At 44.6% G+C, this 23,203-nt stretch overlaps 1 protein-coding gene across 3 annotated transcripts in view; it reads right to left on the minus strand.

Annotated features, from left to right (window-relative positions):
* Bicc1 (BicC family RNA binding protein 1) overlaps positions 1-23,203 on the minus strand; it is a 194,190-nt gene that overhangs the window by 28,594 nt on the left and 142,393 nt on the right. For all 3 annotated transcript variants that reach the window (XM_055599006.1, XM_055599005.1, XM_055599007.1), the window contains exons 4-9: positions 6,329-6,408; positions 4,455-4,613; positions 3,360-3,413; positions 2,711-2,905; positions 2,141-2,392; positions 367-498 (exon numbers count right to left, since the gene is read on the minus strand). In XM_055599006.1, coding sequence (XP_055454981.1) covers positions 367-498; positions 2,141-2,392; positions 2,711-2,905; positions 3,360-3,413; positions 4,455-4,613; positions 6,329-6,408 — 872 coding nt within the window. The remainder of the gene's footprint in view (positions 1-366; positions 499-2,140; positions 2,393-2,710; positions 2,906-3,359; positions 3,414-4,454; positions 4,614-6,328; positions 6,409-23,203) is intronic.

The raw sequence follows: 23,203 nt of genomic DNA on the forward strand, positions 1-23,203 counted from the left end.
TTTTATATTTGCTAGCCCTGTGTACATCTTTTTTTATTTTTGGAACAGTCTGCTCATTTCATTAGCCTATTTATTGGCTGGGTTGGTTGATTTCTTGTTACAAAGTAAGAAAAAATAGACCTTTCTTTCTCATGTTTTTATAGAAAGCTAGTGGTTACTGAAAATGACCCCCCCCCCAAAAAAAACATAGCCATATGAAAAAAAATGAATGACAGATAGAGGAGGACACAGTTACAAATGATTATACTTTTATCAGCAAACAGATACTCTCACGCATGTTAGAAATTAGTCCCGTGTAAACAAACAACCAAAGCAAATAGAGAACGGTATCACACACGTTTCACTGTGTGCAGAGGCTGAACCCACCTTGCTTGGCTGTTTGGGCTTTGGTTTAATGCTGATGAACACATCTAGCTGCTCCATCAGCTGCGCCATGAACTGAGGGCTGACTTCAATTTCCTCCTTCATATCAAACATCAACACAAGAGGGAGACACCCCTAGAAAAGAGAGCAGGGGTCCCACAAGTCAGCCATCGCAGCAACCGGCACCTGAGCCCGTCTACAAGTAGAATGCACAGAATGCTGTTCAGCTCAAGCCGTTGGTTGCTGGTTGGTTTTTTTTTTTGTTTTTGTTTTTGTTTTTCACATGTATTAGACATTGCTGAACACACTGTGATCAAAATGGAATAAGTTGTCTTTTTCACTCATGAATAAAAGTGACTTTTATTTTTTTTCAATATTGTGCAATAGTGCCTTTCAAAATACATCTATATTTTTGGCAGGTGTGGTCAAAGTAGGAAGGTAAATCTGTGAACTTTTCAAGCATTTTAAGCTTAAAAATAACATCTGACAAGGACACTATGATGGGCAGTTGTGGCAGCTCTTATATGTAAATGTGCCCGCTCCACTGTCAGAGCAGTAACAACAATATAGTAAAAATAAACGTGGCTAACCAAAGCCAGCACTGACAGAAAATGAATTTTTAAAGCTCTCATTGCCCTGATTAGTTATAAGAAGTTTCATCTATCAGAGGGACGGACTGGACTCAACAATACAAACTTGGGTTCTCTGAAAAAAAAAAAAAAAAAAAAAAAAAAAAAAACCCGGCCAAAAAAAAAAAAAAAAAAAAAAAAAAAAAAAAAGACCCTGCCAGTTAAAAGCCAAGGTCACCCCTGATGCCCATTGACTCAAGTGTCAGTAAAGACTGAACACCGAGTGAGAGAGTGCAATCTGTTTTTACTACAAGTCTTTGCCAGACCAGCAATATGGCTGTCTGCTGTCACTACATACCAACCCACACACTAGGGTTTCAAATAAACACGGGAAGGAGAGAAAGGCCTGAAATTAGAATGCTTTTGAATGATAAAACTGATTTTTTTTTTCTTTCACGGCATTCAAATTCATGAGTGAAATGGTATTTTTATTTATATAGTGAATGTATTCAATACATACATGTTTCAGATTGCCAAAGGTCATGTGTTTAACGTACGTGTGGGTATAATCTGTGATGGGCAGAGACCAACAGCAGGCATTTTCCTCTACTGTTTCCTCTCCACATTCATTCATTCATTCATTCATTCATTCATTCATTCATTCAGTTAGAAAGAGTTTCCCTTCATGAACCTGGAACTCACTAGCTGATCAGCCATCCACACTGATCAGCTCTGGGATTACAGACACATGGCTCCACACTTGCCTTCTCATATGAGTGCTGGGAGTCCAAACTCAGACCTTCACCCTTTTGTGGAAGGCCCTTTGTCAGCTGAGCCATGCCCTCAGCCTTTGAAGGTGACCTTTAGATGGTATTTTTAGTTTTCGAACTACCCACCAGCGCCCCACGTCAAACACAGTCGCCTTCCATCCACACCACAAAGTACAGTCATTTACAGTCTCGTCTGTGTTTAGTCTAAGTTAAGAAAAATATAAGAAAATTGCTTCCCTACAGCAACGAGATTTAGCCTGTGGAGGCACAATGACCCTTACTCTCCAGTTTATTTCCTTTTACCAGGACGTTTTCCCCTGTTTGGCCAGACTTCAAAACTGCTTTTCCTAATAGCAGGATTGCAGAGTCGGTGTGAAAACACACAACATTCGAAGACACGACAGAAAAGCCCCACCAACCTAACTCCAGGAGCCTTACCATGAGATATTGCCTTGCCAGGCAGACAGACTCGATGGTGCCCTGGAGGTAGACGGTGGATTTCTTCTGTGGGTTGCTAGGGTCGGGAAAGTGGATCTGCGCCCCTGTCCTCTGCATGATGTGTTTGACGTTGCTCCCGTTCCGGCCCATCATGAAGAGGTGGTGCTGGGCTGCAATGTCCAGTTGCGTGCTCACGGGGATGGCGGAGGCCAAGCTTCCTGCAAGGTGCTCCAAGAGCATGGCCGTCCCTTCCTAGCGGAGGAGAGCAGAGTTGGGGGTGGGGGCGGGGGGCAGGGGACACCAATCCCATCAAATACAACTGTCCCTATACGGACGAAGTTTCTGTCGGACCTCCAACACGATGGGACTATCAGAAGCCTGCTCTATAAGCCCACAAGAAGACATTTCCGGATGCCAAGGACTCTGCTATCCGTAAACATAAAACTTGTACTGGTGGTGGCATGTGGTGGCACATGTCTAATCTAGGAGCCCAGTAGCTGGAAGCCTGAGGTAGGAAATCCTGTCTCAAAAAAAAAAAAAAAAAAATCGACGTCATTTGACTTCACCCACCTTCACAGCATTAGTGTTATTCTGAGACCCTCGTACTATGACAGTAGCACCATACATCCGAGACCTCTGCTTAAACGACACAGAAACGCTGTATGTCTGTGAGATGCGCTGGATGGAGGGGGCGTTAGGATCCGGGACCGGCTGGAGAATCCCAGCGATCGGTAACTCGAACATCAGCACCAAAGGAAGCAGCTCCTAGGAGAGGCCAAAGTTAGCCGTAAAGCATGGTGTCTGCAGGGGCCACGTAGACCATGTGCTCTCTCCTGAAGACGGGCTTTGAGACATGAATTGCCTTCACGGGAGGGCCGGAGCTTCAGTGCAGTGTGCCATTGTTTCCTAACGGAAGGAGGCTTTTGCCTGCGGCACCCTCTGCCTTGAACTGATCACTGAGTCAGGCCAAAGCCTAGAACCTTTTCAGAAAGTTTCCTATAGAGACGCATTAACAAGTAAACCTAGAATGCTGTAGTCTACTGACGAACACAGACCAGGTAAGAGAGGCTCAGGTGCTCAGGAAGGCACCCTGTCCCATGGTCTCTATGCTTACTGAAATCGGGACTTGGTTACCGAACAGCGAATGAGGCTACTGCAGGGCCTCGGTAGGTAAATGTGGTGCGCATGCGCGGACAATCCCACAGCTGGGCGCAGTTACCCGAATCCTCGATCTGGCCGATTCTACTCCTGCTGGCTGTCCTGCTATCGACACCTGCAAAACAAGAGAGCGAGGCTTGCTCTACCACTCAAGCCCACGTCGGCCTTCCCTGCTGCTCAGCCTGTGGGCATGGGGACTCATGACCAACAAACCTCAGCCAAACCCACCAAACCGGACTTTGATTTTAATGAAACCCTCCTCTAGTGATGCCTGGCCATTGATCTATGTCACCCCTTGGACTTAGCCACAGCCAGTAGCTCCCAGGAGGCCATTCTGATCCCTTTATCATTACTTTCGTCCACAGCATTTCCCCCTTTGGTTTAAAGTCTTTTTTTTTTTTTTTCTCAGTGTATCAGGAACGTATTAACAGCAATGATAAGGTTGTATTTAGGCCCTTAGCCATCCGCCTTCCTCCACCATACCTGCTGGTAGGTAATCCAGAGCCAGCTTTCTCCACAGAGCCCTGGGCCTCACCATGAACCACCAACTAAAGTGTTTGTCTTAGGCTGGGTGGGAGAACTGAGTTCCAGGACACTTGCTCTTTAGGTAGTGTCACAGCGACCATCAGGTATGCTGGATGATGGCTGTGCCCTCAGTCAAGGCTTTCTACCTAGGCCGCACATATACCCCAACACGAAACAATCCCCATTCGTCCTCGGGACTGACAGAGTCACATCACGGCACTAGCTGTGTCATCTAAAGAACACAGCAGACGGTGGTATGCTGTCTTCAAGGACTGGGGTTGCTTGTTCGTGGACCCACGACTTCCAAAGAGAAGCAGCCCCGGGGCTGTGCACGAGAGCAAACACAGCTGTAATCCCGCCAGTGTGAGGAAGGGGGGCTCTGTGCACCGCCTGTTAGAAGGTGACCTCAAGGACCCCTCCCACAGTTATGGAGACACACGCTGGACCAGGCTGACAGACTCTCATTCTTCACCGTGGTCTTCATCTTGAGACTACCTCAGCCTCCTGTGGGTTTGGGGTACACTGCCTACAATGCCTGCCCTCTACAGATCACTCCGATTGCGATTTGCCCCCATCTCTCCTCAGAAGGGATTTGCACACTGAGACTCAAGGGTGTGGAGAGGGGCATCACCTGGTTGCTCTTCTCCGCCTGGTTGTTCCTGTTGGAATCTGGAAAGTGGATGTGGCAGCCTGTCTCTTCCATCACCTTCTTAATATTGTTGCCGCCCTTGCCGATGACGTGCGAGTGCTCCGTGTGGGAGACGTCCATCTTCAGGGTGACTCGGTTGCTCTGTGCAGAAGCAGGGGGGCGTCCTGATGCATTAAACAGCGCCAAGCGCCATGCCCTTATGGCACGCCAGCACCAACAGATAGCGGACTCCCTGGGAAACTACAGATTTCTCAGCAGCACAGTCTCAATCTTACAAATTTCTATCGGCTTCTTCATTAGGAAGAAATCTTACTTTATAACGAGTTTGTCAGAAGGTGGTGACAATTTTTTTTTTAAACCATAATACATATTGAGAAAATTCCCTCTTAAATACAGTCAGTTGCAAGGGCAAATAAATTATTCAGGGAGACTTTCTCTTTTCTCTTGAAGGCATTATTCATGAAACAGTTCAAGTAGCTAAAGACAGATGAAAGTGTGATCACGTGACTAGAGATGCTATGTTGGGCGGTGGAACTATGACGATGAGGGATCATGACTAGCAATGAAGCCCCCCTCTGAGATCACACAAGCATGCTGTGTGGGTTCCTACACACAGGGGCTGCTGTGCTCCTACCCGCCCACCCTTACACAACCATCTGTCTTCCAGAGGATGGACGGGAGGAGAAGTGGAGAAGGACCAACAAGGCATGGACCCTGGCAGCCGAAGGCCGGAGTAACACAGGTTTGGGTACAGTAAAAGAAAGGGTAAAACCCCAAGACACAGGGAATAAAAAGATGTCGGTCAAACGAACATCCAAATATTTAATTCCGAGGGATTGAGTGTAATGCTACAAGGGCCAACGTAAAACATTTTGAATGTTCAAGACTGTTAATGGCATTCTTGACTCAAGATGTTAAAATATCAGTGATTTTTAAAACCTTCTAAAATCATAAAGTTTTGACTTGGCTCAGAAGTATTTCTATCTTTAAGCTTAACTTCTTTCACTTTAACCTTTGAAATATTAGAAAGTATTCCCCTTTTAGGGGATAAAAAACCCCCAAGATACTTAATAACTACAAGGTAAATAATTCTTAAATCTAATAATAATATTAATGAACAAAAAAATCCAGAAAAACGTAAGACAGGAAGGCAAGATCAGAAATATTTTGATATCATACTTAGTAGTAAGGGGGAGAAAAGCCAGAACCATAGCCTGAATTGGAATCACCTCCCTATTTAATCAGCTTTGAGATGCTGACAAAATTCTTTAACATCTCTGTGGTGAGTTACTTTTGAGGAAAAAAATAAATTATTATTTGTACAACATAAAGTGCCTTGCATATAGCAAGGCCTTCAGGTGTGCTTAAGAAGACAGCATCACAACGGAGTGAAGACTTACATGTGTTTAGCTTTTGTTAACGTGTTCTTTATATGTGTCCAATTCCAGGCCAAGCATGAACACGTACACACACACACACACACACACGCACATATGTTGCTACAGAGCTCCTATGATCTCAGAAAAGCGAATGTGCTCATTTCTACTGTCTTTGTTACCTACCCCTGTACTAGCTAGGACCAGCGTATCTTTTTGAAGATGACACACGTGCGCAAACATATTTATGTATATATACACATATTGACATATATATGTATACATGCACACACATATTAATTACTTGAAATGATACCATTCCAATGAAGCATTTTCTCTATCTCCCTGCCCCCTAGCAGAATCACATGCACCTTTTCAAACCTTCCTTATTTCTTCTCCTGTTTTTTTCCCTCCTCCACGTGGTTCTTGGTCACCAGCGTGGAGTGTCCTTTCAGTTGAGAGCCCTCCCCACCCACTTACTTTTGTGTCTAAGACAGACATGATCATTTCTTTGGCTTCTTTCACATCATCTTTCTTCCCGGAAACTTTGATGTGGGGATCTGGAATGAACAGGAAGAAAGGCGTTAGTGAGACTTTGACTCCTCCCTAAACTCCCTGCTTTGAGATGGATGCCACAATAGAAAATACTCCGCGATAAACCCAGCAGTTACTGCACTGTGTGATCACTGTAATCAAAAGCATAGGAAAGTGCCTGAATTGTGCATCTATCAATGTTTCTTTTTCCTCTTCTGAAAACTGGATGAGTGATTTAACTTCAAATTTTACAAAATAAGCAAATCATACCATTATGAAATAAAAGAAGGTATTTATGAATTTGCTTTGTGAATTAAGTGCCAGCTATATTCCTGGCCCCATTCTAAAGATAATAGAATAATTTATTTAATACAAGTTTTAGCTTTGTGAAATTTTTTTTTTAACATGGAAAACTGACATAGAAAGCAGCATTAGTAACTTGCCCTAGAAAAGTGGTTTTTTATAGGGCTCAGAACTGGTCCTATAACTCAATGTCTTCCAACTCTGTCCACAATTCAGACTTCGATAATTTATTATAGAAAACATTCTCATGGGTCAACGTTAGTAGAACAACAAAGGCCATTTCATATCTCTGCAGGAATATTTCATATCTCTACAGAGTTCATTTAGAGCGACTGCTACACACCATGCTTTGTCTGTTCAACTGAATTTTATATAGGGAAGTGCTCAGTCATCCGAGAGGTATTTCTAATTACTTCCACTGACCCAGGTAGTGCACTGAGGAGGGGGGTAGTGGTGGTGGGGAAGGTGTTGGCAAAGACAACCCCCCAACATATACAGAGCTTGAGTAAGGCACCTGGAGGCAAAGCTACATTATATAAGCTATTTTATACATGGTAACAGATTACTGCTTGAGAGAAAATGGAGTGCAAGATGAAAGGACTGAGGGCCAGATGCAGTGAGTGGGGAGGCCTGTGAGGGTCACGAGGAGGGACTGGAGTGAGGGTGAGACACAGCTGCAATCTTCCAGCAGAGGGAGGGCTCCTCACAAGCCTATTGGTCAGTCCTCTCTCACCGGCTTCCCAGAATTTAGCAGTCTGGGGGTTCTGACACCTTACTGGCCAGCCTGGGGCAGATCAAGACCATTTTGCGGTAAGTGGAGAGTTCTATGCCCATTTTCATTAGTGATAAAAAGAAACAGGAAATTTGGTTGTGATCATCAATAGGTCATGATCATTATCAATGAGATCGGAAAGTATCTAGGTACAGTCCACAATTGCAGGGTCTTTGGTTCTTCCAAAGCAGGAATTACCCAGCTTAAGGTCCCGGTACCGCTGGGTGGGGATTTTTCCTGAACTACACACATCTTTCCATTTTGGGATCCCACCATAGCCAGCCAAACACACCCATCGGAGTCAATACCATTCTGAGCACATTACACATTTTGAGGTGCAACAGGTCAATAGAGGGGGAGAGTCCAGGAAAGGAAGGGAAGGAGAAACCCATATTTGCAAGACGACCCACTCCTCTGACCAGGAGATGAGATCACATTTTGACAACACCCTGCAGCTTCGGAATGCACAGAATGGGGTACCTTGGCTCCGGGAGGGAGATGCTCACAGCTGAACGTCACTGATTCAGCCTCTTCACTGGCGTCCTGCCCCTCCCTGCGCTGTCCGTCTGCTGCTCCTGCCCAAGTGGTTCCTTAGTCTGTCTTTTAATCCCACCTCTGACATTTGCAAAGACTTTCACACCGCTCCAAACTTTCTCAGAACACTTTCTAAAATGCAGAAACTTTTCTAAAATGTCTTTCACTATCCTAAGCTCAGGGAACCTAAAAGCAATGTCCCCAGGATGCCTGCCCACCACAAGCTAGGAGAGAACCCCCATTTTATCGCCAGCTATTCTCACTGCTCATTTCCCAGTGACTCCTGCCTAGACACAGCTTGATCTTTTCTCTGTTTCTGCTAGCTAACTTTCCCCACACTTCCCTTAGGATGCCTGCACGAGTCACCCTCTGAGGAATGCTATCCACGATCTGGATTCCCGTCTCGAGTGTCCCCAGTTTTGCTTCCTGTTTCAGCTGCTACACTGAGAACCCAGTGGCCATCAGGCCATGAGGCCTGGAGAACCTGAGGCTCCTCACAGCACATCTGAGCCACGCCCATTCACAGTACAGGCATTTCATCTAGAGGATTCTCAAATCTACAATGAGAACCAGACAAGTCCATGAGAATGCTTCTTGTAATCATTATTTACTGGTCCAATATAAGTGTCAAAATGGTTCTGTAGAATATAAATCAATTTTCTCTCTCTCTCTCTCTCTCTCTCTCTCTCTCTGTGTGTGTGTGTGTGTGTGTGTGTGTGTGTGTGTGTGTGTGCTCACGCTCGCGTGCATTCTTTCACAGGCTGGACAGCCACAACAATGTTCTCATATACCTGCACCTGTAGAGGCTCACGGACTCTCAGTTTAAGAATCATTTGGTTGTCTACCCTCTTTCCAACAATAGAACAAACAAAAGAAGATGGGAAAAAAGAAAAAGAAAAAGGAAAAAATAAATAAATAACAGCCTCAACAGCAAATTTGGAAGTGAATGAGCACCATCTAGTGGTCAGAAAGTGAATTATTATACAACAACAGCTATGCTTGTGCGATGTCTCCAAACCTACCCGTTACTGAGTCCCCTTATCTCTTGCTGGAAAGGGGTCCTTTGCATAGGCAAGCTTAATAGAAACAGAGAAAAAACAAACACTGCCACATCAGGTCACAGGGCTGAGGTGGCTAGGGGCATTCATGTCCCGTCCCCTCTCACCTTAACACTGAAGACACGTGCAGGCTATGTGCTTCTGTTCTGAACTGGGCCACCCTCATCCCTTGCAATGCCTGAGAGCCAGTGCCCAGTGAAGCTTTCAGTTTAAGATTGCATAAAACCACGGGGATTAGAAGTTGCATTCCAACCCACTCTGGACACACTTGATGGAGAGTCCGAGCACTGACCCCACTGATAAGCACAAAATGAACAAGACAACAGCCAGAAGGCATCAAAAGACAGAGAAAGGAACCAAGTGCACAGCTCTCCACTCTTCAGACTTACTCGCTTTAAGTTGAAATCCCCCTTTACACGTGGCAGTGTTGAAGCATTTACTGTTAAGACTGGCATTCCTTAGTCTTCAAGCACACCGCAGGTTCCCATCTCATGTCTTAGGAAGTGATGTGTTCCAAGTTTATCTAACCTCTAAGGTATTTCCAAGAACCCTAAATGCTAATGTGTTGGCACAGCAGCCCCTGTCCCAGTAAAGGGCAGAAAAGCAGCCTGGAGATCTTGTATGCATGGACCTACAGCTGGCTTCCCAGGCCACAGTCTGGACTGCCTCTCTTCAGCCTTCTTCACTAATGTGTGATTTTATATCAAAGGAGATGGAAAGCAGGGCTTGGCCCCCTGGTATTTCCCAAATAATGTGCTTTTTGTAAGGCACAAAACAAACATATTCCTTCTCATGTGCTGATGAGATCTGGCTTCGAACTTTCCTTGAAGCAAGTCACAGTTGAGATATCACTAACCCGTCTGTCGATTTGATTGCTTTTCCTTTAAGTTGGCAAGCCGTGCTGGTAACCAGCAGAAGCCAATTCAACTTGAGGGCAACCAGCAGCCGCTCATATTTACTGTGGACCAAGTAAGTTTCTCTCTGGCCTTCTCATAGACAAGACTCGTGCCTTAGTTAGGGTTTCTGTTTGCTGTGATGACCGCACCGTGACCAACAGCAACTGGGATGTTTATTCCAGGTTATAGTTTAAGTCCATCCCTGAGGGAAGCTGGGGAAGGACCTTGGGACATGAGCTGAGGCCATGGAGGAGTGCTGCTAACTGGTTTGCTCCTCATGGCTTGCCCAGCCTGCCTTCTTACAGAACCCAGGGCCACTGGGCCCGGAGTGGCACCACCCACGGTGAGTTGGATCCTCCTATGTCAATCATTATCAAGAAAATGGGCTCCAGGTTTGCCTATAGGCTGATCGTATAGAGGTATTTTCTCAGTGGAGGTCTCCTCCTCTCAGATGGCTCCAGCTCTTATCAAGCAGGCAACCAACCAGGCAGGACACTTGCTTTGTAAAACAAGAGCATTACCTGGCCTGAGGAACTTAGCAACATCTCACTTTTATTAAAAATAAAAGATAGAAAACCTGAGCTGACTGATTAGCTCCAACTACACACGACTCTAAAGAACAAAACAGGAAGTACAGAGTGTCAATGTGCTATACACCTATTTTGTAGCCAATAGTATAGATTCTGGAGTTTGCCAGGGGATGTCCTTTCCCAACAGGAACCCCAATCCTTAGTTAGAATAACTGGGATGGAGATAGGAAGTGCCAACGTGTGCAAAATTTGAAGCAGAATGTTGGTGAGCAACACAAGCATTCTTCTAGGTGACAGCGTGGCACAAAGAAATAACAAATCACCTACAGTAGGTACCCTCTTAACATGATGTTAGGTTAGGCATGGTCCTCCTTGCCCACATTCATTTAAAACAGGAAAAAAAAAGGCCTTCTTAGTAGCCAACAGAAGGGTAAACACAGTAAAACGGGTATACTTTCAAATCAAAACCTTAGTTTTCATGGGAATAATGCTCCAACTGGTATTCATAGTCTGCCTAAATAAACACCACACACTCGCATGTGAAGCTCCTACCAACATTGTATTTGGAAGAATAACAAACTCAACAAAGAAAGCACAATTGACCCAAGGAAGTCAAAAGAGGAAGCACAGGAATGGCCTTGTGACAGTTTTCAACTCAGCTGTTCAGCTCTGCTTAGAGATAGGTGTCCCTGGCACTTAGAGCTTTTAGAATAAAAATAATAATAATAATAGAGTAGGAGATAATCCATGTGTCGAGATCAAGATGGAGCCATGAAGTGGAAGTTTGTGGTTTCTTTGAAGACTCAGTTTTGTCATGTGATGTTTTGCTGGGGGTTGGCTTGTGAGAGGGCATATGATGTTTTGCTGTGAGCTCTCTCGTGCAAGGGTTATGACTGGCCAGCTGAGAACATCCGTGGGTGGACTCTGAGGAGAGGAGATACATAGAGGCCCATGCACAGTGAGGCTTTGGCTTTTTGGATTGACATTGATGCTGATCTTCATGCTTCAACACTTGACTTCGAAGAGAAAAATGTTCTATAGAACTTCTCAGGGCAATGCCACTGAAAGTCTTGTGGCTTTCACTTCTGCTGATTTGTGTGGCTGCTTGGTGTTGGCCTTTGGGCTGGACTGCTGATATCCCAAGGACTGACTTTGGTGATCCCTTAAAAGCCCATCGACCCTAATTAGCAGGAAGTAGATAAAAAAGAGGTCTGCAGCCCTTTTCCCTATTAATCTTTCTAAGGTTTGTTGGAAGGGTGATAAAGGGGTTTTTAAGAACCCTAAATAAAGTAGGTTTGGTGAAAAATCTAAGCCTACAGAGCCCATAGGTCCTTCTTCAGTTGGATAGGAGCCATGAGCCTAGGGAAATGCAAATGTAGCTTGAGAAGGAGTGAGGCCTTTTGTGGATCTAACACCAATTCCTCAACAAGGTGACTAAGATTAGGAAATGCAAAGATGTCAATCCTTTATCACTTTCTCCTCTGGCCTCAAAACTTCAGGGGAAAGGAGGCATGAGAAGGAGAGGTGACCAGAGGTTACACATGCCTCTCCCCTGCCCAGAGTCCTCATTGACTTAGCAAAGCTGTTCAATCCAAAGCAGAGTTAGAGAGATTCAGGAAAAGTAGAAATAATTTCACAAAACAACACAAACAAAATATGAAACCGAATCAGGGCATACCAGGAGAAATAATCAGCAAGGAGTGTGGGAACAGAATCAGGGGAAAGGGCCTTATTGTACAAACCATTCTATTCAAGGTGACACAAACTAACCTGGACCATAACCACAGAGGTGCCCTGCAGATGACAGACAGGTGTTTAACAATTGCACAGCTGCAAAGCCAGGAGAGAAAGTTAGAAAAACCACCGGACTCAGCTTTTGGCATCAGCTTTCTATACTACAGAGATAAGGGAAAGGATTCTGGGAAGGAGGAGGTGAGGAAAGGAAGTTCCAGGAAGGAATATGGAGACAGCAGAATGGGGAGTCTGCATAGAGGTCACAGTGAGGTCACTGCACATCGGGCAGTCACACATGCTAGTGTCAGGCTGCTTTTGTGAAGGAGCACACTGCCCAAGCCATGCCACACTATGTAGTAAAACAGTGTTGCAAAGACCTGGGACCCGGAAAGGGTATGGTAAAGGGAGCCAAACTGGATACTGGCCCTCTACAATACAACGGAATCCCAGTCTGACCTCAGAGGTCCTCCTAATGAGTGAGGACACAGGCACAAGCCAGGAAAAAGCCTCCCCAGGAAACGGCTGAGATAACAGCGAGTTATGCAGCAGCTCTGAGAGCCAGAAATGGCCAACCTCACTCTCTCCAAGGAATGCAGGTCATGGTGTAGATGGCAGGCCCCAGGGGTCCTGCCTGTGGGCTGAACCCAAAACACTGCAATCTACAGCCACGGAAGAATGTGCCTTAACAACAGCTGGGGCTGTCCACAAAACACGCAGTACACATCTGCTGGCTGTCTTCACAGAATAAGGGGACAAACACAGGAGGCCAGTGAGCCCTGTGGCTGAATATGTGACACCTCAGACACACACATGACACACATATGACACACGACCTCTTTCTATCTGTCCTTCCTGAAGAAGAAACCTGCAGACAGAAATGAAGTATTCTGCAAACATTCAAGTTACAACTAAGGATAAGGACAGGAGACCAACAGCCAAAGAGCTAGAAATTCAGCTCTAAGCATAACTCAGCCAGGTACTGGCCTTGACCTCGCAGGTCACATCTGTGCTGTGTGGTAAGGAAATTCCCATCATTAGTGTAAAGGGTGGCTCAGAACAGGTTCCCCAACTGTATGTTAAAGTCTATGTTTCAAGCTTCCTCATGATCTCAAGAAACTTGAAAACATGCGTGACATCTTTAAAATGCCTAAAATTAAGTAAATGGGCTTTCAGGAAAACTATCATTTCAAAACCGCCTCGTTTTTCTCTAGTCCCACTTTCTACAAACTACTTAAGTAGCTGTTTCATTTTGTTTTGTTTTGTTTTGTTTTGTTTTGTTTTGTTTTGTTTCTGCAATCCTCACATGCCTCCTCCTAGGCCTGCTTGAGTCTCTGTGCCTTGTGGTCATCTACTCTGCCAAGGCAAATTCCAGCCCTAACCCCTTCGCCTCCTGAGATGTGTGTCTTTGACAGAGGGCAATTCGGAACAGTGTGTTGAAGCAGGAATGCTTCTAAATCAAGGTTCACCAAGCACTTGTTCAAAAGTAACACCCTGTTTAAATGCCATACATAGTGGGAACTGTGAGAGTCCACCTTTAAAATGTGCTTTTCCTGTGAACAAGAAGAAACAAAACGAAACAAACAAAAACCCTTCACAAAAGCCCCCTAAAATGAACAAGAAGCTGTCCCTCTCACTTCTAAAAAGAAAGTAATTTTTTTCCTTTTTTTTTCTGTTCATATAACTGTGATAAGTCAAGACAAAAAGTACTAGTGATTCCATAGGAAAATGGGTGGAAAATATGAATAAATAGTGGGAAGATGGTAATTATGTAAGTATGAGTAAAATTCAACCTCAATCATTGTATTGATAAAATAAAAAATATGGTTTAAATAATCAGACAGCAAAGTCTCTCTTATGCTCTTCATGAAGTTATGTATTGCCTGAAGTTACAAAATGCCTGAAGTAATTTGGAAGCATTAATAAAAATTTAGAGTGTTACTTCTTTTTAAGGACATTTGCATATTGAGAAGAAAGCAACCATATTAATCATAGGTATAACTTATGTTCTAATCTCTTGTGCATTTTCCATCATAATGATTCATAGCATGACTAAAATATCCACACCTGAATATTCAGAGGGGGACATTCACTCCAATTACATACTTTAAAAAGAAAATGCATTTACTTCAGAGCCTTTAATTTTCCAGGTATGCTGCTGTCAGGTCCCTCTAAAGGCCGAGACCTTTAAATGTTAAGATGATGGCAATTCCCAGCTTTCTCAGAGGCACAACTTGACAAGATGCTTCTGGCCATGTGCTTTCTCACCTATAACGCCCAGTATTTGCTGTGCTGCTGCTCTGAATATTTTACAAACATACTCACTCTGAACACGGAGCCCCCCAGTGAAGCTGAGCAAGAATATGGGACGATGAAGTCGGCGCCACTCAAGAACTAGGTCTGAACAGAGTAAAGACAGACGGTGAAGGCCCCGTGCTTGTGGCTACTGAGAACTGCACCTGGACCTCTTTCAAACATCCAAAGACATGTCTCCTTGCCTTTAGGGCAGTTTACGAAATAAGTGAAAGCAATGTGGGACGAGAAGCGGTGCCCGTGGTACTTCCTATGAAGAATTTCCCAGTCTTTTCTTTGTTCTCCACCCACGCCCCAACCAAGAACGCTTGGAAAGTTGCACTTTATGTTAGCCTCAGGCTGTCTGGGAACCGCCCAGGAATGTGCGTAAGTGACAGCCTGAAAGAATGGCACCGTTCTAAAGGACGGTCCTGGTGATTCTATCTGAAAAGATCAGTGATTAGTCTTCACAGAGGTGTGCCACAGCTGGCGGTGGCATCTGATGATGCTCCAGGTGTCCCCCCAACACACACACATTGGGGTGCTCTGTCCTTCGCCATGCTCTGCTAACTTCTTGGGGTTGTTCTCATGGAGTTACCACAATTCCGCTGAGGAGTCCCTTGCCCCAGGTTCCCCCAAGTCCACGTCTTCCTCCTGTCTCCCAACATCTGTCTGTATCTATCCATAACCGTTTGCCCACTCTTTCGGCCTGTCCGCCGAGCTAAGCTGCAGCTCACTCCACTTCCTGCTGGGCTGAGAGGATGCACCATTTACCTGCCCTGTCTGCCTCTTCAGGAAGTGTTCGAGGTGTGTGGGGCGGCCTTTCTCTAGCTGTGCTTGATTCTTTCCACCACAAAAGCACAAACATTGTGGAGGTGAAAGGCATACTTTACATAGGTTAAGGATTATATTCCCAGGGCCATCAAGATGGCTCTGAGGAACAAGATGCTTAACACCAAGCCTGATGACCTGAGTTCCGGGACCCGCCTGGTAAAAGGAGAGCCTAAACTCCTGACCTTCAAACACACACCATGGAGCAAGCGGTTGGCATGCCCACCCACAGAAAGTAAATAAATATATGTAATTTTTACAATAAAAATTTACTTTTTATTGGTCTTTTTATTGGCCTTTAGGTCTTGGTAGATGATTCTTTGCAAAGACTGATTTCTTCCAACTTTCCCATTCCACATGAGTTCAGCTCACCATAAAACAGAACCACCAAAAGAGCTTATTTTCTGTCTCTGCCCTACCTCCAACATACTGCAAATGTACTTCTTCATGCGCTCATGTTTAGCACTAGAAATATCTTGGCCCTCTCAGAAGTTCTTCGATAAACGTGTTGCGATGTCTAGAAGACCTCTGAAAAATATGTGTGGATTCAACAGTATTTTTAAATACCTATTAGTTTCTTGGCTCCCTATAGCTATAACCTCTACAGTCACTGATTGCTACATTCCCTCCAGTAGACACCCACAGTATATTAAATATGTAAACACTGTTTTATGTGCCAACTTCAAATCTATTCAAAGGAGATGGCTGCCTTGAATAGATTCAGTTTCATATGGAGGAGGCTGACGGATTTCTCTGGGAAGCTTGCACACTTACCTATGACTGCACTTAGCGATGGCACAGGTTACTTAGTACATTCCCCGCATAGATCTACCTGCCAAACAGGCTAAGAACTGTCTAAAGACAGTGTGAAAACAGATCCGAACTCTCTCAAGAACGCAGTCTTGGTCTGGCATTCCTTTTACACATATATAAAGCTCACAGTTGTCTTTTATTTCAAAAATTTCACCAACTATATTTTAAATATAATTATAGCAATTATGTTGATTTTTAATGTCATGTCCGCTCTTTCTTAAAACAAATTTTTAAATTTTTTGAGAATTACATACATTTATACAAGGAAATAGGATCATACCTTCTCCCCTTTTCTTTTTTCTTGAACTTCCTTCATGAGTTTTTTCCTTTCCCCTCTCTCTCTCTCTTTCTCTCTCTCTCTCTCTTTCTCTCTCTCTCCTCTTTTGATAACCCACAAAGTCCAGCCAGTACAGCCCAGGTATGTATGGTCCATAAGGCCATTCACTGAAGCATGGATGTCCTACCAGTGCCAATAGTCAATAAAGAATGATTCTCCCTTCCCAGCAACTTTCAACTGCCAACTCCCTACTACTCAGTAAGTGGGGGTGGGGTGGGGGCAATCATCTGTTCCATCTCTATTGGGATTCTGGGTCAGCTTTATCTTGTGCAGGTAATCACAGCTGCCGTGAGTTCGTGAGAGCCACACTGTTTCCAGAGACAGTATTTCACCTCCCCATTCTCTGGCTCTTATTGTTATTTCCACCCCCTCTTCCCTGATGCTCCCTGAGGGGTGGTGGTGGTTGTGGGATTGATACAGATGTTCTGTTTAGGGCTGAGCACTGGGTCTCGTGTCTTCAGTACTTTGACCAGTGAGCAGAATGCATTGTATGAAATTCCCAGATAATTAATAAAAATATTATGTTGGGAAAGAAAGATAAAGTTCTCCAAGAACTGCAAGTTTGGCTGATGCCTGTCAACTCCAACCTCACAAGAAAAACTTACAATGATCACAGGTAAATGTGAAAGTTTGTGTGATCAGCTTAGCAGCCAGCTCCCTGCAAGCCCTGGCTGCCTCACAGGCCATCCTTCTTCCCTTTACCATATCATGTGGAAACAAAAGAAAACAGAAAGTTGACTGCATTCTTTTTTTTTTCCAACGTTCCTTTTTTATTTATTTGTTTTATTTCTTTAAGTTTTTTAAATATTAAAATATATTCACTTTGTAGCCCAGCTGTAGGCCCCTCCCAATCTCACCCTCCCTTCCTCTTCTCCTCCCATGCCCATTCCCCAGTCCACTGATAGTAGAGGTCCTCCTCCCCTTCCCTCTGACCCTAGCCTATCAGGTCTCATCAGGACTGGATGCATTGTCTTCCTCTGTGGCCTGGTAAGGCTACCTCCCAACCCCTGCTCAGGGGAAGGTAATCTAAGAGCAGGTCATTGAGTTCATGTTCCCTGTTCCCCTTACTAGGGAAACCACTTGGAGACTGAACTGCCATGGGCTACATCTGTGCAGGGGTTCTAGGTTATATCAATGCATGGTCCTTGGTTGGAGTATCAGTCTCAGAAAAGATCCCTGGGCCCAGATTTTTTGGTTCTGTTGCTCTCCTTTTGGAGCTCCTGCCCCTCCAGGTCTTTCTGTCTCCTCCTTCTTTCATAAGATTCCCTGAACTCTGCCCAAAGTTTAGCTATGAGTCTCAGCATCTGTTTTAATACCCTGCTGGGTAGAGTCTTTCAGAGGCCATTCTTAAGACAGTTGCCATAGTACACTAAATCACCTAAAACCTTTAGCGTTTTGATTTTGACACTCATGCTGTGTGCTTTCAATTATTCCCCCCTTTGTTCAGCAAACCTAACCCGCTATATTCTCCAACAGTTTATAGGCATTCCATCAAGCCTGTACTCAGTTCCCAAAGCCTGGCTGCAAGCCTCTTCGTGGTGGCATTTTAAAAAAATGTTCTTCTCTTCAGACTGCCATGGCTTTGGTTTTCCTGCTTGAGCATTCAGTTCTCCATTGCTGTGAGTCTCCCTGACAAAGGTTTATAGTCAGGGGATGGGAGGTATGCTAGCAACAGGCTATTGGCAGAGGGTACCTATGAGCTCTCTCCACCCTGAGCCCACAGCAGAAGTGTGCAGAAATCTGGCATCAGAGGGAGAGGGGTATGATGTTCAAGGCAAACACTTGCCAAGATCTTCAAAAGGAAACATGGATGCACAGAGCCCACCCAACAACCCACAACTGGCTTTTGTCTCCTAGTGAAAACATTGCTTTCAGAAGGCTCATTATGAAAGTGGCTTCCTCTGCTCATGACTAAGAGGAACTTGAAGATGCTTTCGCGCTTAAGAAAAGCCGTGTAGTCACTTCGTCTAGACTCATGAAACAATGGTCCAACATTAAAAAAAAAATCAGATTCCCAAACCAATACTGTCTCTGCAGGCTCCAGAAGAGCAGCTCCATCCCCTCATTCACTCGTTTGTTTTCTTCACACTGATTCCAATAATCGGCAGCCTGAGCCAGCCATTTATCTTTCAGACATCCAGTCTCAACAAGTCTTCAGGGACATAACTCATCTTCCCGTTATGACTCTTATGCACATAAATACTTCCACATTTTTGTAAGTGGTTTCATCAAAGGAAATAAAGGGGGACACACAGAACTCATCAGTCCTTGTAGGACTCACAGCAACCTATCCTTAAAAGCCTTCATTCATGGCACCTCAGCCACGTCTCTTAAAGGGAAAGTCACGGAGGCTCAATGGGTGCAGATGTTCAGGGATGTGATTCTCAGGAAGACCTGCAGCCACATGGTTGGCTGGTCTCCTGCATTTGCATACTTTCTCTTTAAACAAGAATGGAACCAGCTTTCTTCCCAGCACTAACCTTAATTAGACAGGAGGAATGACAAGGATACACCTCTCTGTCCCTGCACCTCCAGTGGTCCTTACCCCTTACTTGGCAAAATCTCAAAGCATACCCTTGAAGGATGCAGTTTATGCTGGGACATGACAGGGCACACCCATCCCACAGGACCCTGAGGCAGGAAGATAGCAAGTTCAAAGCTAGCTTGGGCTGAATATCAGGACAGAGGGAGACCTTGACTCAAAACTCAAACCCGCCACTTTGTATACATGCTAAACATGAGGGAATCTTTATAATGGAATAAGTGACTCATGATCTTTCGGACACCACAGAAGGCAGGCTGATACTTCACTGCTGCCATCAAATGCTTATATGTGTCACTTAGAACCCATGCAAGCACATGAGGTCACTGGGCATCCCCAGTGCACACCTGGGCCACACTCCTGAGTTCCCTGTGTCCAGCTCTCCACTGCCTTTGAAATACCTAATAATTCTAAGTTTTAAATAATAGAGAGCTAAGCAGAGTAAATCATGTCTTTAGCCAGATAAACAAACCATCCACAGGGAAGTCAACTGTCCCTGCCTCCCACTTGCATCAGTAAAGCCAGCTTCAGTTGTACTGTAAATGCATCTCACATTCCTTTTTCCACTTAAGTTTGGCTTCTTTTGAAGGGTTACATTTGCCTCATGACTAATGAGATAAATACAATCTTTAACACATGTTCGTTTTATGTCTGTATGAAAGCAATGATTTACCACACTCTTAAAAAAAAAAGCATCATTTAATATTATGACAAATGATCCCCAAAGCTATTAATAAGGACAATTTAAATCCCATTACAACTGATTCCAAAAGTCATTTGTTTTGGGATTTTTAGCCAACTAATATTTCTCTGTATTATCAGTTAAATGAAATCTAAGAAATCTGCAGTGTTTTGTGGTGATGGATTTACTGTGGTGGGATCTCACCTGGAATGGACCCAGGGCCTCTCTCTCTCTCTCTCTCTCTCTCTCTCTCTCTCTCTCTCTCAGCTCATGAGTCTTTCACAAGAATCCAAAGGAGAACTAGGTCAAGAAGCTGGGAAAACAGCAGAAACTGTCACCAAGGACTGACTGATCTCTGGCCCAGTATAACTCACAGAAACTTACCACCTTGTTGGAACGAGGGTCCCTGTGAATTGTGTGTCTATTCTCAACGCTGGCAGCTGCCAGGCTCCTTTTTTAACACCATTCTCTCCACCAAATGTGAATTTACAGTGGGATTCCTACCACATCCAGAGACTGAGCTAGGAAGACATCTGCATAACATAGGTGGTTCTCAACCTCCCTAATACCTTGACCCTTCGGTACAGTTCCTCATGTTGCGGTGACCCCCCAACCATAAAATTATTTTCTTTGCTACTTCGTAACTGTAGCTTTGCCACTGTTATGACTCGTAATGTAAATATCTGTGTTTTTTCGGTGGTCTTTGGTGACCCCTGTGAAAGAGTCATTCGATACAAAGGGTCTCGACCCACAGGTTGAGAACCGCTGATTTATGGGAAGCGCATCACATCACATCACACAAAGTGACCAAAATTGTCTCCCAAAGCAGACCATCCTCTGTCTCTTCTCACTCCTCCACTCAACTTAGTACAAGTCAGTTACTACGTCTTTTGAAACTGAAGGTCAAGAGGGTCGGAGAGACAGCTCTGTGAGGGAAAGACTGGCTGTGAGGACCGAGTCTGGATCCCCAGGGCCCACAGAAGAAGCTGGCATGGTGGCACATGTCTGGAAATCCAGCACTGGGCAGGATGGAGAACCGTGCATCCCCACGGCCTCGCTAAGCAGCCAGCAAAACCTAAGTTGAGAGCTCTAGGCTCAGAGAAAGACTCCATCTCAAAATACAGAGCAGAAAGCAATAGAAGAAGACAGTCAAGACTGACCTCTGGCCTCTACATGGACTCATGTGCATCCACAAAGGCCAGAACACAGTTTTCCACAATCTAGAACAGTGGTTCTCAACCTTCCTAATGCTGCAACCCTCACAAGTTGTGGTGAACACCCAATCCTAAAACTACTTTGTTGCTACTTCATAACTGTAATTCTGCTACTGTTAGTGAATCGTAAAGTAAATATCAATGAGCAGGATATCTGATATGGGAATCCCAAAGGGAGTCACAACCCACAGGTTGAGAACCATTGATCTAGAGGAAATGTGAAGAGGAAGTACAGTCAGACCAGCAGAGAAGCTTCTTCTCTTGCATTCTGCCATGGCTTTGGTTTGTGACTTGGCAATCATGTGCTAGCACACTGTGCAAACACATATGACAGGAACATAATGCTGTGCATATGTCTGAGCCAACCCTTCCCACACGCCAGGAAAGGTTTAAAATATCCCCTTCCCACATATGTGACCTGGTTGTCGCTCTCTAGAAAAATTTCAAAGATTTTTGTGGTTTTTCCAGATTTTGTTTATGCTAAAACACACAGTTCGAGTTCTATTAACTAAGATATGCAAATGTGACTGGAGAGGTGGCTCAGTTGTTAAGAGCACAGGCTGCTCTTCCAGAGGACCTGGGTTCGATTCCCAGCACCCACACGGTGACTCACAGGCACCTGTAACCCCAGTAGCAGGAATCGGACACCTTCTTCTGAATTTCCACAAGCAATGGGTTCACATGTGGTACACAGGAATATATGCTGGCAAATGCCCATATGCATAAAATATGAAGTCTTCACAAAAAGGTTTTTAACAACCAAAACCAGTAACTCTGGAATCTATGCTGAGCTTTAAGCAAATGGCCACGTTTGCAGTTTTTTTTGCAAAGGAACAAAATCTCAATTCTTGTTAACTTTGATTGGTTTCCTCTGGGGTTTATAGACATTAACCATTTTCATTCTAAAGAGAAACGAGTTTTTAACATGAAATAAATCGGTCAGTCCCGTTTTATTTGTTGTTGTTGCTTTGGTTTGGTTGTTCCCATTGGTTTGCACCTACAGATAGCGAGGGCAAAGTCTCTGGTAAAATACTTGTGAAGTATGGCAGTCCCTAGCAGTGACTCACAGAGCAGAATAGACGGCACTCTCCTTAACATCCTGTGCACGGACCCTCCGGTGCTTGTTCTGCATCCGTAACGCACGATGAAAGGCGCCACATTGCCGGAGTCACTGTGAAGCGTGCTTCACTTCTGATTGTCCACATCTCACCAGGGTGCAGTTTCCAGTGGGAACAGAGGTGTGTGCTCACTGGGCAGATGAACTGGCTTTATACTTAACTGCAGTGTCCAATATCCTGTCTACAGGAAATGTGTTAGGGTTTCAGAAACTCATTGACAACTGCACTTCCAGCTGAGAATGCCTAAACAGTCATGAGCAAATGTGAGTCCACACAGGAAACACTGAGTTAACATACAGCAAGGCAGAACCCATGTCTGGACCATAGATATACCTCTTATCTTATGTACACTCTTGCGTGTTCTAATCCAGTGGTTCTCAACCTCCCTTGCACAGTGACCCTTTAATGCAGTTCCTCATGTTGTGGTGACCCACTCCCCCAACCACAAAATTATTTTCCTTGATATTTCATAACTATAATAAACCCCACATCTGTGAGGCCACTAGTCACCAAGTCACGGGAAGGGCCCTCAGGCGGCGCCTACCTCTCCAGCTGCTGGAGAAGGCAGGTGTGGTGGACAAGGGAAGGCTCCAACTCTGACAGCATGTGCTTCAGCCAGACTCCAGCAAAACCCAACTTAAGGTCCCATCTAGAATATCACCCGACACTCATGTCAAAGTTAGTATAAAGGAAAACTTGTTTTCGGGGATGCATATTCCAACATCCTTCCTTTCCAACTGAGATGGAATGGAAGGCGGGTATATAGTAGGGGTGTGAAACTGGGAAAGTGCCCTTCACTTTAAATTTGGGTCAAAGCCTTTGCCATCAGAGAAGCTAGAATTCCAGCACAATTGACACATGCTTGAGCCCTGGGTATCCATGCCTTGCTTAAGCTACAGTTTCCTGTCAGAGACCCCATTTACAGGGAAAGAATATGTACTAACCACCTTGAGCAATCTAACCGGCTCCTGGTTTGACTTCACCAGATTGTAATTCCATCCGTAACTCGGGGGCCACTTGACATAACCTTCTTATCAACAGAAAGAAAGGGAAAAGATTTTCTTAGTAACCTTCAGATGCAACTTGAGAGTCACCTAAAGAATCTATATGACTAATACTTCTTCTTGGGGACTCCCACACCCACATCTGTGTGAGTCTTAATTCCCCT

This window comes from Psammomys obesus, unplaced genomic scaffold (assembly GCF_907164565.1).
Source record: "Psammomys obesus unplaced genomic scaffold, mPsaObe1.curated_primary_1811, whole genome shotgun sequence".
Lineage (NCBI taxonomy): Eukaryota > Metazoa > Chordata > Mammalia > Rodentia > Muridae > Psammomys > Psammomys obesus.